Source organism: Panthera uncia (genome assembly GCF_023721935.1).
Source record: "Panthera uncia isolate 11264 chromosome A1 unlocalized genomic scaffold, Puncia_PCG_1.0 HiC_scaffold_16, whole genome shotgun sequence".
Classification (NCBI taxonomy): domain Eukaryota; kingdom Metazoa; phylum Chordata; class Mammalia; order Carnivora; family Felidae; genus Panthera; species Panthera uncia.
In genome coordinates this window covers 8,497,271-8,513,304 of record NW_026057576.1, presented here as the reverse complement: position 1 = coordinate 8,513,304, position 16,034 = coordinate 8,497,271, and the positions used below count along the sequence as shown (strand labels likewise).

Below are 16,034 nucleotides of genomic sequence, written 5' to 3'. Positions count from 1 at the left end.
CAGGTGCTGTAGTGATCTGCTATAGGACAGTGCATTTCAGGCTGGGCCTTGGAGCCGCAGAGTCCTGAGGGGGGGCCAAGGAGCCAGGCAGGGAGGGCGGGGCGGGGGCAGGTCAGGGCTAGCCTGCGGGGCTCAGTGGCTCCCATCTCTCTGTGTAAGAGAGGCTCCACTTTTATTTGATTCTTACATTTGGGTTTGGCAGATGTGGTTTGGGAAAGATGGGTTCCACTATTAAAATACTTGAAAGCTATTACTCCTGTTAGCTTTTGATTAAAATAACAAGTTCACTGAGTATGGGCACTTCATTGTTATTGTTGCTATTTTATGCATCATCAAAAGGAGGCAGTTTTTTCAGGTGTGTGTGTTTACAAAAGAACCTCCCCTGACTTCTCTCCCTCCCTCTCACATCCTTACTGTCCTTTGCGGCCATTCATATTCTTAATTCCAAAAATAGCTGTATTAAGAATGCACACGTAGGGGCGCCTGGGTGGCTCAGTCAGTTAAGCGTCCGACTTCGGCTCAGGTCATGATCTCATGGTTTGTGAGTTCAAGCCCTGTGTTGGGCTCTGTGCTGACAGCGCAGAGCCTGGAGCCTGCTTTGAGTTCTGTGTCTCCCTCTCTGTCTGCCCCTCTCCACCCCCCAAAAATGAATAAACATTAAAAAAAATTTTTCTTTTAATGTTGAAAAAAAAGAATGCACACATAATCAGGGTCAGCAGCCCATGCTATCCTTCATCAGAGGAACTTTGTGGGGGATATGGCCAGCGGCCTCTGCCACAGGTGGGCGTCTTTGAGCAGTGACCTTGAAATAAGAAGGAGGGGCCAGACTCCCCAAAGCTCCTACCGCATAGTTCATAGGGAGGCTCACGGCTGGAAGTACACGGCGTGTTTATGAGGCCCTTGCAACTGTGTAAATGTCAGAAACAAAGGTGCACAGTTACCAGGTGTCCTTTCCCAAAAGACGGTAAAACTGGATCCTTGCCGGCAGGGAAGTGCGGCCGGGGAGGGGGGAACATCCTGTGTGGTGCCAGAAGCCATGGTGAACCTTGAGTGTCCTTTTCTTTCCTCCTCTTTTCAGGGCCTGTTTAGTAAGAGTGCTTAGAGTGAATTCATTCTGCATTCTTCCTCCCCTTCCTGCAGTCGTCAGATGTGTCTCTGCTATCTCAACAGACTATTTTAGAAACCCTTCCTGTTACCTAATACCAGGGCTTGGCACGTGGTGCTGAGTGTTCACATCGGAATGAAAAGTCTATATCAGATCTGTTTCTCAGGATCAGGATGCTGTGACCGAATGTGTGGGGAAGCCATCGATGGTTCTTAGGTCCTCCGGCACAAGTCCTGAACTGCAGCTAAATCGGGGGAATTCACGACCTACTGGAAACCACCGTGAGGTTGCCCCTTCTTGAGTGAAGAGATACAGACCAGGTGCCAGACGGCGGCAGAGGTGGTGCGTCCCCTGGAGGCTTTTTGGTCTCTGCCATACTTGTTTGTGCGCTTCAGTTTATCATCTTGTCTTCCTGCCCAGAGGGCGGACAGCTTTGTTCCGTTCCCTGCTGTTTCATCGGCACTTCTTCGAAGCGGGGGAGGCGTAGAGTAGGCTTAAGGGAAGTATTTGTCGAATGGGTAGATGGTTGCTTTAGTCTTTCTTTCCAGACAGTGCGCAGTCTGAGCACAGGCACGGTGCGCTGCTCATCTGTGTGGCTCCCGTAACTCCCAGAAGAGTGACACGGGGCAAATACGCAATTTTGTAAACAATGAAATAATAGTCATTTAGTGCATACCATGCTTCCAGAGGAGGAAATTGCTTTCAAATCGTTCATCCTTAACCAAGAAAAAATAGTTTCAGGTCCAGAAAAGGTTAACTCCACCATTAAAACAGAGGAGGAGAAATGTTGGGCTCTGGTTTTAAGTCCTTGAAGGTGTAAGAGAGAACGGATGCAGACCCACTCACTGTCTCGTGACGGGGCCGCGGAGGAGTACTCGGTCACCGCACAACGATCACCACAAACGTAGAGGCCTAAACAACACGCATCTATCGTTCCGTTGCTCCTGTGGTCAGAAGTCAGGGCCCGGCCTGGCTCACGAGGCTGCAGTCAACGTGTTGCCTAGGGTTTGGTTCTCATCTGGAAGCGTGGCTGGGGTAGAATCTGCTTCTACGCTCCCTCAGGTTGTTGGGCAGATCCATGTCCTCATGATGGTACGACCCGGGGCCCTGGCCTCTCTCTGGCCGACCCGGAGGCCACATTCATTGCCATATGGGTTTCATTAAGCCGACGAGGAGGACGCTAGCAAGATGGAGCTCACGTCACGTAAGCTCCGCGGAGCGACGGCCAGCACCGTCGCCATGTTCTGTTGACTGGAAGCAAGTCCCAGTTCTACACACACTCCAGGAGATACCGGGAGTGGATCACGGGGCCACCTTAGAGGCCGCGTACCCCTGGATGCCTTTCCTTGCTCCTTGAGGAGTGGTTCCGTCTGCTATCCATTTTTGTGGGAAACTGTTTTGCTCCTTTCTTTTTTCCACGGTGATCCACGATTTTAAATCTGTTAAAGGATCACGACCCTAAAGGGTCCATTTATTCTTCTAACCAATTTGGGTATTCTCCTGCCCTCACTGTCCCTGCCGGGCGGTGGATGCCCAGAGTGCCTGGTTCTACATCAGGAATGTTGGCTTAAGTTGCTGCTGTCTGTGACCCGCCTCGGAACCCAGCTGCAGTTTTCTGGCGTTGTTTGTAAAGGAGAATGTGGTCCTGGATAATTGGATGCTGTCGTATTGACAGGCGCCGGGGTTGAATTCGGGTAGCGTTCTGTAGGACAGTGCGGTTACGGTATTGCACTGGGGTCTTGCGTTACAACACAGCAGGTGGCACTGCCTGTGACGGACGATGCACCTGTGGTCTGACCTGCTAAAAGAGCCCCTGCACACCTAATGCTGCCGTCCAGCTCTCTTGCCCAGTGGGAGTAACTCCATTGGTCCGACTTTGCGGGCTGCTTTGTCCACCTCTGACTTTGGCCTGACCCTCTGCCAGGCCTCCCCTGGCCTTGACCGTTCGGTCCAGCGTTCTGGTACGCACACACCCTTGCGGCACTGGCCATTTGCTTCTGGTGCCTCAGAGTCATTTCAGGCCACGAGAAGCACATTCTCGGCTGTGCTGTCTGTGCTGAGACTGTCCTGTCACCACGCACTAGGGTGTTTCCTCCCAGCATATGACATAAAAAAAATACCTCGTGGTCGAAAAGCGCGGCAGGTAGTTGTTTGGACCCAAGACAGGTGAGGTGGCAAATGACACGAGAAGGCTATGGTGTTTCTTTCAACTTTTACATGCTTTTCTTTGGGGACGAATGCCTGAAATTTTGGCTGCCTGTGAGATATGGGTGTAGGAAGCCATTTCCTGCTTAGGGATTATTTGTGCATGATACACCACATAGATAATTCCCATGGTAACTTTGGGTGTGAGGAGCGTGTGTATTTCAGGGCTCTTTGAGGAAAAAACAAGGAGCAAACGGCAGGTAAATATCAAAGATTATAGCATTTGTTTGCTCAAAAGTGCTTTATTGGATTAAAATATCATGCTCAAAAGACAAATATAATTGAATTTGTCCCCCAAAGAAAGAAGGCTGAGCCACGAGCAGTGAGCTGTCCTGGTGCTGTTTCCCGCTCTGGTCTGTCCTTCACAGTAAGACCAGATCAAGCCTCCCAAGAAAATATTTTTTTGATGTCCTTCTTTTGCTTAAAATTTTTAGGTCTGAGTGTAAATCCCTCAGCTGGCCGTGCAAGACTCCTGTAAATGGACCGTCCTGCCCTGCCCTCCCGCTCTGCTCCGCACAGCCGGCCTCACCTGTGTGCTCCCGGCGGTTCTGCAGGCCTGTGCCTTACCTCCCCTGTGGGGCCACAGCCCGCCCAGTGGTGACAGATGAACCACAACACTGTGCTTGTGTCCCTCATAGCGTGTAGCACAAACACAGGCGTGCCTACAAGTGTCTCTCTTTCCCTACAGGTGTCTCTGTTTCAGCAGCTGCCTGCCAGCTTCTGAATAACCTACGAATCACTCCTTTTTTCTTGGAACTGTTCTTTGGAACTCATGCTACCTTTTCTGATTTCAGTCTAATTCCCCGTGTATGATACAGACCCAAGTCTGTATAGGAATGAGACTGCTAAGAGGTAAGACCAGGCCTGCCGATTACGGATTCTTTGCTCTAGGCTGTTTTTATGTACAACATAGCTGAATACTGACGATTTTATATGTTTCAACCTAATCCTACATAAAAGACTATTTAACTAATATGTGGCCATGGCTAACAGTGCTGAGGGGCTATCCTGGCCCTGATACAGGTTGTTGAAGAATTTCCTCTTTGTTTTCTGGGTCAGCCCTGGATGAATTCCTTTCTTTTCACATTCACTTCTGGAAATTTCCAAATGTGCACAGATGTAGAGAGAAAGCATAATGAAACCCCATGTACTCAATTGTCCACATCTCCAGATAGACTCCTGACATGGTTCAACTTGTCTTTGGACCTTATGCCTTCCTTTTTTTCCACTTATTTGTTTTGTTGGTTTTATTAGAATATTTCCTTCTCCTTAACTCAGAAGCAGTACCACACTTCTAGAGAAAATTGTCAAAATGCAGAATCTAAAAAAATGCCCTAAGTCCCCTGTTGAGAAACACCTATTTCAGTTTTCTTTCTAGACCATTCTTTATAAAAACTCATATTCAGTATGTTATTATTTCTCAGGGATGCTATACATGGGTTTTTGTGGGACTTTTTTTGACACTTTCTCTCCACTTTTATCAGGATGTAATATCTCCAGCATAAGCTTAATCCATCTTCTTTGGCTGGTTGTTTCCTTTCATACTTTTCTAAGCCTTGCTGTCTGTGTGCTTTCCGGAATGCTGCCTGAAGCCCTGGTTGGGCCCTGCAACCCAAATTACTCACTTTTCCTTAGATAAAGCTCCTTATTGACTCGAAGCCAGTGGGTCTTGGCCAATGGGTGGAGTCCGTTGATTCACTCCACCATGTGAATAACTGACTTAATTTTTGCAGAGGAATTATCATTCAGGAAGAGGGTGTCCCTTAACTCTTGTGAATCTTTTATTTGTAGGACCAGGTGACACATGAAGAATCGTCGACAGCAGGGGGGGAATAGGCCTGGTCAAAGTGGAATCCGTTTGGCAGCTGGCATAGAGTAGGGCTTCTGGAATCTGGTGACCTAGGCCAAATCCTGGCTCTACCACATGCAGGTTAGGTGACTGTGGGCAACAGGACCTGCCGCCTGAACTCCGCTCTTACTCTCATGAGAGGAGTAACAATTGCTATTGATGGTCTCTGATGTGGATTAAATGAACTCGTATGTGTCTTTTGAGGAGCTGGTGTAGAATGTTGGTTGCTTCCGGCGGATCCCAGCCCCCTGTGCGGCTGCTCTCCAGCTCAGTTCAGGGAGCTGGACCTGGTTTTTCACCGCTTCTTTGTCTATTTTGGAACCAGTGCGTTTTCTAGAAATTCCAGGTTATTTCCACACAATTGCTTGTGACCATGGGAAGATGGGGGAGGGCGGAAATTACAGGAGCTTGGAGTCTAAATCAGTGAACTGCCTGGCTTTGTCGGGTGAATGCATTAGTAAACGGAAAACTATTGGTCTGGGTGAACATGCGGTGAAAGATGAGTTTTGCGTAGGATCCTCTGCCTTGTGGTGGTTCCAGATGTCAGTTTTCCTTGTGCTTTTGGAAACAGAGGATGCTTCTGGAAAGAGCCATGGAAAACTCCTGTCTTTCAGGATACCTTAGAGGCCTAGAGAATTAAAGAGGCAATGTTGTGGTAGTAAGTCTGAATTCTAATCTGAGGGGAACTTTCTTTAAGATATTTCTTTTCCATTCGAGAGCCAAATGTACAACAGTTTTTAAGGCCCAAATGAAGTGCTTTACAGCTCATATAAAGCCGATTTTATGAAATCTCCTGCTCCTTAGGACCAGGCTTCTGTTTAGTTCTGGTTAATCAACACTGTACTAGACAGGCAATGGCAGGTCTCCCCCTGGACCTGCCCACAGAGTTTGTAGGTCACCTGGCTTCAGATTGCAGATCCAGAACACTTTCGTTACACACTACAGAAGTAAGTGTGATTAAAGGCATGTGGCAAAGAAGCTCTGACCTCCCGAGAGAACACATGTTTTTGTTGTAACGCAGTTCTGTACACAGGGTCAGGGCATCTCTCCTGATACAGCACAACCTTCCTGAGCGATGGAAACACCATCCAGAGACCCAAATACTGTCTAATCACATCCTGCCGGCTTAAGAAGGAGCATTTCTAGATCGTGTCTGGGTTTTGTGAAAATGTCCCTAACAATTCTCCCATTGGCTTCTTGTTTTTTATGTCCTTCTTCAAGTTGAGTGGACAATGTTGAAAAGATTTGAGCCTAGTGAAGAAGACAACAGCATCTGTGGCACAGCCTCCGCTCAAGAGGGACAACAGCTGTCGTGACGGGAGCCCTTCACTGATAGGGTTGTCTGCTTCTGCTTTCGGAGGCAGAGACAGCTGACAGACCGAGATGTTGAAGAAAGATTAGAAATACGAGGAATTAGGGCCTACCAGCGTGGCAAAAACAGGAGCTCTTGGCATTCGAAGAAGAATGAATTTGGCCTTCCAGTGTGTTCCCTAATGCATCATCTCATTTGACCCTCATTAGCACCCTGCGATGGTAGGACAGCAGTACTGCCTCACCTTTAGATGTGGAAACAGAGACCCCAAATCCTGACTTAAAGATATGAATTTGGACCTCAGAAAACCCTAGGCAGAGGGTGTCACGGGTACTCAAGCTGTCCCCCAGTGGAGTGGGAAAGCTGTCCTCAGCTGGGGCGAGAAGGAAGGTGGGAGATAGAATACACCCCATAGCAGAAAGTATCTGTGAAGAAAACGGGAACTGTTTCAAATTAGTAGACAGCTGGCAGCTGGCAGCTTTTTACATTTATATCCGTGTAGAGAAACAGAAAGGTGCTCTTTAGCAAGTGAAACCATGAACTCTTCAGCCAACAAAATCTCCTTTGATTGAGAGACCCTCATAAGCTATTGATAGTTATGGTGGTGATTACCTACGATGAAGTTTCCTGTCAGTTTCTTACCATTTAAGTCAGCCGATGCTTCCCGCGTGTCCCCTGCGGGTGCTCTGCACGTCATGACGCCTCCTGGGTGCTGGGGGACGGAGGCGGGTTAGGATGCGGCCCTTCAGGTGGGACGCATCGGGGGCTCTCCTGTCCGCCAGTCAGCTGGGCCATCTGTCCCCACTTGTCTACAACCTCGCCACGCCCTCGGCGCCCCTCCCCTACACCCGGAGAGCCCGCTTCAGAGGACAGTGCGGGGCTTTGGGGCAGAAAGACTTGGGTTCGAGCCCCGGCTCCATCTTTCGCTGACTACGTGCCCTTGGGCCAGTTACCTGGGGGAATGTGACAGAAGTGACTTGATCTGTGGTAGGCCAGGCGTCGTGGTTTATTTAAAAAACCTCCCCACGTGATCCTCCTGTGCGGCCAGGGTTGAGAATTCCTGAGTCTGGTAATGCTGGGTTCCCTTTTTTCTGGAATGCAGAGTATTGCTGGCCAGATAAAGTGGTGTGAAGGTGAAATACGTGAATTTATGGAAGGGACCTTTCGTTTGGCCAGTGCCCCAAACGTTGGTCGTTATTACTATTGTTATTTTCTGCTTTAAAAAGTAGCACATCTCATTACAGATAGTATGGCAAATACAGAAAAGAAGAAAACAACCCATAATCTGAAAGGTAATCTCAGTAATTTGGTACTTTACACATACACCTCTCCCCCCCAACATACTCACTGGGACAATATACATAATAATATACTTGTTTGCTTGATGTTTTCCCAGGACATTAAAGCTATTGAAAACACTTCTCTGCCTGCACACCATTTCGGCAACAGTTTTGTACTTGACAGATCTTGTTTTAGTTCTTTGATGAACAGCATTGTCCATTCTCAGCCCCAAGGGTTATCTGCTTGGTCCTCTGCGAGGTGCGAGCTCGTGGGGTGGTGACACCACTTACGGCCACCGTGGAGCCAGGTTCCTCGCTCCTTAGTGCTTCCTGGCGGGCTGCGAGGCTGGTGCTGTGCTCACGGTCAGTCTCTCCATCCTCGTTTGCCTTGTTCTTTGCCGTGTCTGCACTGGAAGCTCCTTGAGTAGTGTGCTGTTCCCTGGCTGCCTCCCGCCCTGTGCCTGGAAGCTGTCCTGCCCGGATCGGCATGCACCTGAGCGGGGTCCCCGTGGCCTCCTCCTTCTGGGCCTGACCCCTGTTGCCTGGAAGTCGGCACTGAGGCAGAACCTCTGCCTTCCTGCCTCCCCGCCACCCCTCTGTCCAGCAGCTCTGCTCTGCAGACTTAGAGCTTATGGCCGTGTGTCGGGCTGTGTACATTGCTGTTGACGGGGCCTCTGGCAGCTTTCTGCACTTAGCCCTGTTGCATCAGTGGAAGGAGGTAGGCCATGGGCGGCAGGGCTGCTGGGGCTTTTTCTGAGATGGCCAAGGTGTTAAAGTCACCAAGGTCTGGAGGACTGTTGGGCACCGTGAGATTCGGCGATCACCTTGGATCTTGTGCCCGCCCGTGCCAGTGAGAAGCCACATTAGCTGTGGGTTGTGATAGAAAAGCATAAAGCATCTTTCTGACTGAGCTTCTGATGGAAGCAAGCACACTCGTAGGCGGACCTGTGGACTTTATGCCTCTGTCCTTGCTTGATGAGACCACACCTCTTTTCCCGTGAAAGCACAGGTGTCCCACACTCTTTGAAGGTTTGCATTGTGCATACGCTTCGCCGTTACGAGGACCTACCTGGTTTTTGTTAACCGTAATTGGAAGAGTTTTGCTTATACAAAAGAAGGCGAAAAGCCAGAACAGCATTCAGCATTTGTTTTGCAGCGAGCTGTTACAGAGGCTGCTCAGATCCAGAGTGCCCAGAGCCACGCTCTTTCCCCAGGAATTGTCCCCTGCATCAAGCCTCACCAGAGCTCTGAACTGTGTCTGTGAGCATCTCTGCTTTATCTCGACCTACTTTGTGCATCTGTTAACAAGAATGTGTCCTAGCTAGGGTGTCAGAAAAGCCTAACAGAGGTGATTCTTTTGGGTCTGGGAATGCTCAAAAATTTTTCCATAAAGATTAATGGTTATTGTTTCTTTGCTTTAACCCATTTCACTCACGAAAGATTCCATAGGAACGGATAGCAGAGGAAACCTGAAGTGGCCTTTGAGGTACATTTCTATCTCCTCTGGAGTCCCGTCACCCTGTGGGCCCAGCTCCCGGAGCAGTCGTGTGTGCTCATTTCTTCCCGCCCCCACACTCTGCTTCCTGGGGTAGGACTGTGGCTTTCTGCATTTCCATAAACCCTGACTGGGTCGAGCACAGGGCATCAAAACAGTGTGAGATCAGTGATCTTTGGTGGAATTCAGTTAGATCCCCAGCATGTCCCTTGTTTGCCTGGGGGCTTTAGAAGAGTCCAGGTTCTGAAGTCATCTCTCACCGCAGGCTGATGGACTCCCACTTCCCCCAGGAGGACGCGTGGTTGTGAGTCAGCCCCTACGGCAAACCCTGACCGTCGTCTGCTTGCTGCATCGCTCTTGACCCGCCACCCGGCCCCATACTTCTGGTTCGGTTCTGTCATTTGCACCTCGTTTCATGGCTCCTTGCGTGCTTCTTCACATCTCCATCTTTAGTGGTCTGCTGGTCCTGTTTACACTCTGGTTTTGTTTTGTTTTGTTTTGTTTTGTTTTGTTTTAATTTAACTTCTTGTTTCTGGGTCTCCTAACGTCTGGGGGATGTGGATCCGACGTTGAAAGCAAGAGTACTTCCTCCAAAGCAGGTTGTTTTCCTCCCTGGGAGTCTCGTCTTCTCCCACCACAGCCCGCGTCCTAGAACGCTCTTTTCTTGGACCTCTTCTGCTGCCTGGTTGCAGGTCATAGTTGTGAGCAGTCCGTTCCCTTCCATGTTGGACTTGCAGGCCCTCTGTGGCCCTCCAGGTGCCTTGGGGCAGCCACACCCCCCGCCGCGTGATGGGCCAGCTGCTCACGCTTTAGGGAAGCTGAAGCCACTTAATAGGCTCTGTGTGCCCACCCATTAGTGGTGCCCCACAAGGCCAGCACCTGGCAAGGACCTTCTGCCTCTTGCCTGCTATGGAGGCAGGCCCCAGTGTGTGTAGGTGGTGTGGGAGTGGTAGATTTCACATGGATTTCACTCTGGATGGCTCCCCCTGGCAGGGGCTGGGGGGAAGCAGATCATCTGGGGCCCGGGCCATTCTGAAGACCACTGAAAAGGGGCGGTGAAAGCATCAACCTAGTAAAGATTTCAGTGCTAAGATTTTCTTCAAAGGACGGCATTTACGAACTTAGTATAAAGGCCTATATCTTATCCCTTCCCTCCCTACCTCAAGCCTTAATTAAGTTTGAGACTGAAAAAAGTCATACATTGCCATCTTCCCACCTTTATCGGACCTCTTCAAAACAGCGTTTATGTCCACAATCCTGACCCACTGGATCATTTTACTCCTATTGCTACACAGTGATTACTAGAATACAACTCGGAGTGAGAATTTCCATGGAAAAGAGACACATTTTCTTTGCTTTTATTAGGGGATGTACCACCTGAGGTAAGTGCTCTTTAGTAACAAGTGAGCAGGGGGTAAGACAGATCTGAGACTCTCGCTGTTGCAAGATTTCTGTCAAAACCTCAAATAAAAGTGTAGGTGTTGACCATTGTGCAGATTACTCCCCGCAAGAAAGGATAGCCTAATTTTCAGGTAATGCTTTCCAAGCACTGTGGCAACTTTCTGTCTAAGCCCCCACAGCAGGAAGGCCATGACAACCCCCATTGCAGGGAGTTGAATGGCTAGATTCGTTTTGTACAGATAAGTATTATTTAGTCTCACTGTTGGTTGGATGATGAGCTTTAGGGTCTCAGCACGAACATAAGTGGTAGCATAATGTGTACAAAATCCTGACAGATGATGCCACTTGGAGAATGTAATTTTATGCTACTTCTAAGGAGATAGGAAGGATATTTCTTAAAAATAAACATGGACATGGTGGGTATCTCATTTTCAGCTACCCTGGAAAGTAGAAACTAACTGGAGACCCTTCCTTCCCTGGGCTATCAACTCTGGGCCCCCCAGCAGCATTTGACTACATTTTTATTCCAGTGTCTTCCCTGAGCTTACTACCCTTTCCCCAGATAACCAAGCAGTAAGTACTTCCAGTGATAACCAAGGTCCTGATAGAACATTGCGTGTCAACTGTCCTTCAGTAATAAAGACTGAAAAAGAAGAAAAGCAAAGCAAAGTAACCAAGGTAAAAATGGTGGGAGGTTGGTGTCCTGTCAGGGTCCACGCTGTGCTCCCCACGCGGTGGTTCACAGACCACTTTCCCCAGGACTGCTGGGGGCGAGGAACAGCTGAGGACTGTCCCCAGAGAAAAGAGCCACTGCGTGCCTATTTAAAAGAAAAGAACTGCGTCTGTCTGGTCACGTTTTGTACTCTCAACAGAGTTCTCTTTCCACCTTGTGTTTGAAAACCAATGTCTGTGTCTAAATTTCCGTGTGCAGTAACCTGCCCCCTTTGTTTTGAAGACGGTGCTGAGCTCCCAGCATTAGGAAGTGAGTTCTTGGAGCGGGTGTTTGGCTGGCGGACGCGGCCCACCCCCCCCCCCCCCCCCCCCCCCCCCCCCCCGGTGCGGGCGACACACAGGCACCCGGGGCCCTGGGCGCAGCTCCGCACGTCTTGGTGGGTCACTTCGGCCTGAGGTGATCACTGGGCTCTCGTTCGCCTTCCGTCCTAAGGAGGTGCAGAGTGTGTTCCTGGCTTGTGTCTGGGCTCCAGCAGCCTTTCCTTCTGCCCCAGACAACAAGCTTCGGAGAAAGGAGTGTAAATTACAGAGACAGATGTGTCTGTCCTTCAGGGGAAGGCAGGCTCGTCATAGCCCTCTGGGCCCCCGGGTTGCTTTGCGAGGCCGAGGAAAGAGGATGCTGTTTAAGTACGTCTTTGCCTCGCACTGGCTTTTATTGTTTGGGGGAGAGAATCTACTTATTATTAACCAGACTACATCTAGGAGGGGGTGGGGAGCAGGGAGGCGCTCTCTACATGTCAGTTGCGTTTACCGATCAGCTTGAAAACCGCGCAAGTGCACAGCAGTCCAGGACCTTTCACACTCCGCTTCCGTTTGAGATTCCTGTCTACCTCACATACTCCCCGCCCTGCCAAAAACGATGGCGAGAAGTTATTTTACAGGCATTCTGCACAGCCCCAAGCGCTGCTTTTTCTGCCAGCGGTGGTGTTGAAATGGTGCATCTTTAGTTCATTTTCCGAGCAATTGCTTCCTAAAAGCTTTGTTGTGATTTACAATCCGAGTTGAGTAAATCCAGCTAAATCCTATAAGGAGGAAAAGAAAAGGTGGGTCGGGAGGAATCACGCCCTGGGCTCTCTCAGCAGAGCTGGGGCCTTCTCCAGGACCTGAGGTCACTGAGGGCCTCATCTTGACTGTCTGGGAAACCTGTCTTGCCCGGGTATCGCTCGCTGCTGTCCTGGGGCACCTCGGAAGCAGCATGTGGCCTGAAACAGACTGGTGAGCCACTGGTCTCTGTGCCTGCTCTTCCCTTGTTCGCAGCCCCTGCCCTTTTCAGCTCCTGTCACACCCTGGTGTCTGGGGTCTTCCTGCCCCACTGTGGCTCCACAAATAATGTCGTCTTTCCTCATTTCCTCCCCACATCCTCCCCACCTCACTGCACAGTGATGTCATTTCCTTCCCACCTGGAATGCTGGAGCCCTAGATGAGCACTTGGGCCACTGTGCCTTCCCAGCGCCATGACCCTGTTCGACCCTTGGCTCTCTGAGTCATTTTTCTTCATCTTTAGAACAAGGGGATAAGAACACGTGACTGTTACTCCTCATCCTACCTGAAAACTTCCTGAGTCCTGAGATCAACATTTTTTTTTTTTTACTCTTGGTCGGTCAGATGAAGTATGGAGAGGCCCACCCCTGTTCCTGTGTGACGACACAGAGGGTCCTGGCTGGGGCCGGGAGGGTGCCAGACCAAACTGCGTCCGGAGGCTGAGGTCACAGGGTGTGGGTGAGCAGGTCAGGTCTTCTAGGTGGTTAGGTGTGGACTTTGCTAGGTCTGCCATTTTCTGTTTAGGTTATTTTGTTTTCCGGTGACTTCATTGTAGCAAGGTTGGGTCAATAAACGCCAGTTGATGATAAAGATGAAAAAGCAGTGATATTTTTTTTGTACCTCGGTAGCTAAAAGTCATGGTGATAGCTTCTCTCTGCACATGGTGTTTTTTAAAAATAAACTCTCCAGTTTAGAACAGTTTTAGATTTATAGAAAAATTGTGAGTATAGAAAAAAGAGTTCCCATATACTCCACACCTCTGTTTGTTTCCTCTGTTGTTAGCACCTTGCCTTCATGTGGATGATCGGTTATAACTAATGACCCGATATTGATACTTGTACTTTATTTAGATTTCCTTAGTTTTCCCCTTACCCTTTTTCTACTTCAGGATCGCACATTACATTTAGTTGTCATGTCTCCCTTAGGGCTCCTCTTGGCTGTGACAGTTTCTTGACCTTCCCTTGTTCTTAAGGACCTGACAGTTACGAGGAACACTGGTCAGGTGTTTTATAGAACGTATCTGTCATTGTTCTGATATTATTCTCATGATTAGACTGGGGTGATGGGTTTGGGGAGAAAGATCAGAGAGATCAAGTGCCCTTCCCGTCACATCACCTAATCAAATGTTTATCATTGTTTACCATGGCCCCCTGGCTGAGGTAGTGTTGGTTAGGTTTCTCCACTCTTTTCTGCCCTTTCCAGACTGCCTTCTATGGAGGGAAGTCATGTGGGCAATCCCCTTAAGTCTGGGGGGTTACGTTCCATGTGTTTGAGGGTGGGCGCTAATATCCTGGCCAAGTGCCCGCTGGCCCTCTTCGCCCCCTTGGGATGAGCTGCCCAGGCAGGATTGGCCTGTGTGTTATAGGAGAGGGATTGGAATGCTGGCCTGGGATGCTGTCCATGATGTGCACTCATCCTGGGGCCCCACACTGGGCTTGTTCCGGGTGAAATAGGTTGGGGGACATAAGCCATTGGTGAGCACGTGCCCTCTCTTGATTTGTGCTCAGAAGCGTATCATGTAGCACATTTGGCTAATATTTTGGCCCAGAAGAAAAGGGCTTCTTGGAGTGGTAACAGTTACAAAAAAACCCTAACTTGTAATAATTCAACAATTTTTTCTGCTCTGTACCTAACTCTGTGTTAACTTAAAAGTGGAAGCAGCTTGGTTCTTGCCCTCGGGATCTCAGAAAGGTCTGAAAAGGCATCGTCATTGCTATTCAAGGCCTCTGGGTTTGGATCGGTTTGCCTTCCGTAGCATTCCGCTTGGAATACTATCTTCTTTTTCATGGTGCATTGTGTGATTAGTGAGGAAAAGAACAATGCCATTAATTTGTGTTTCTCATACTGTGTAATTTCTGTCCATAGAAGGCTGTCAATTGAGAACTGAAGTAAATGTGGAAGCTCAGAGACCTCAAAGTCCAGGCAGCTGGGTAGACTGGCCTCCGGGGCATTTCTATCCATGCTGGGTAAGCCTGAGACTGGGCCAAGTTGCCGGTGGATGTTCTGACAGCCAGCTGTGGAATTCTGAGATTTACAACATTTTAGCAGTAAATGAGAGTGAAGGACATGGTGGCCGTCTGTGTTGTGATAAGATGAGGTTAACGGGTGGAATGAAAGGCAATAACGAGCGCTTCCATTCTCTTTCTCCCGCAGATTTGATCAGCACAATGGGGTGCAAAGTTCTGCTCAGCATTGGCCATCAGATGCTGCGCCGGAAGGTTGTGGACTGCAGCCGGGAAGAGAGCCGGCTCTCTCGCTGCCTGAACACTTTTGACCTGGTGGCGCTCGGGGTGGGTAGCACGCTGGGTGCCGGCGTGTATGTCCTGGCCGGAGCTGTGGCCCGTGAGGACGCGGGCCCTGCCATCGTCATCTCCTTCCTGATCGCAGCACTGGCCTCAGTGCTGGCCGGCCTCTGCTATGGAGAGTTTGGGGCTCGGGTCCCCAAGACAGGCTCGGCCTACCTCTACAGCTACGTCACCGTCGGGGAGCTCTGGGCCTTCATCACTGGTTGGAACTTAATCCTCTCCTACATCATTGGTATGTCCCAGGAGGCCTGGAGCCCGCTCCCTTACCCCTCTGCTGTTTTCACCTCCAAACGGCGGGCCATACTCTGCTTTGCTCTCCAAATGGACTGAGTCTAACTCCTCTCGAAGAGTCTAGCATCCTCCCTTGACTGTTGTTGTTGTACATGTTCCCTTTCCCTTTTATGAAAGGAGGGGGCAGCCTTTGGGTATCGCTGCTCTTTCTGGTCTGTGCCCCTGTTTTTAACTATCAGGCGCATCGGACTGTTAGTGACGATAAGCCAGACCAACCAGGAGGTCAGTCCTGTTAACACAAGAGATGTAGAATCAATGGGAAGCTGTTGTTACTGAAAAGAGCGTAGTCCCTTTTAGTATTTTTGATTACAATTACTAGCGTAAACATACCACTGATAGAGAAAACTTGGGAAATATAGAAAAGCGCAATGCAGAAGGTAGACATTGCCCAGTGTAACAACCCAGAGAAATTAATTCTTATTCATTCATTCTTTCAACAAATATTCATTGAGTCCATCCCCTGTGCCAGACATTATGCTAGATATTAGGGACCCAAGGGAGGAATAAGACAATCTCTGTTCATAAGAGTTTAGGGATCTAGCTGTTGTTAATATTTTTGTAAACAAATGTATTTTTTTTGTCCAGTATATCTCTTGACTGATAAAGCAATGTATAGTAAGCATTTCTTACAGTATTAAGGATTTTTCTGCAGTATTATTCCAAATGAGTGTATATCCTTATATAGTTTTCTCTATATAGCATAATTTTTTAGATGTCTTTGTAGGGTATTTAGATTGTTTCCAGTTGTGTTATTATTGTTGTAAACAGTTAATCACTTAATGTCTTCGGGCATAGACA

General features: G+C 49.0%; 1 protein-coding gene across 4 annotated transcripts in view; it reads left to right on the top strand.

Annotated features, from left to right (window-relative positions):
* SLC7A1 (solute carrier family 7 member 1) overlaps nucleotides 1–16,034 on the top strand; it is an 80,534-nt gene that overhangs the window by 39,299 nt on the left and 25,201 nt on the right. For 3 of the 4 annotated variants that reach the window (XM_049647389.1, XM_049647391.1, XM_049647392.1), the window contains one exon: nucleotides 14,794–15,177. In XM_049647389.1, coding sequence (XP_049503346.1) covers nucleotides 14,808–15,177 — 370 coding nt within the window. In that variant the 5' untranslated portion in view covers nucleotides 14,794–14,807. Of the gene's footprint in view, nucleotides 1–14,788; nucleotides 15,178–16,034 lie in introns of those variants that run through there. The other variant, XM_049647393.1, reaches the window with a different exon arrangement.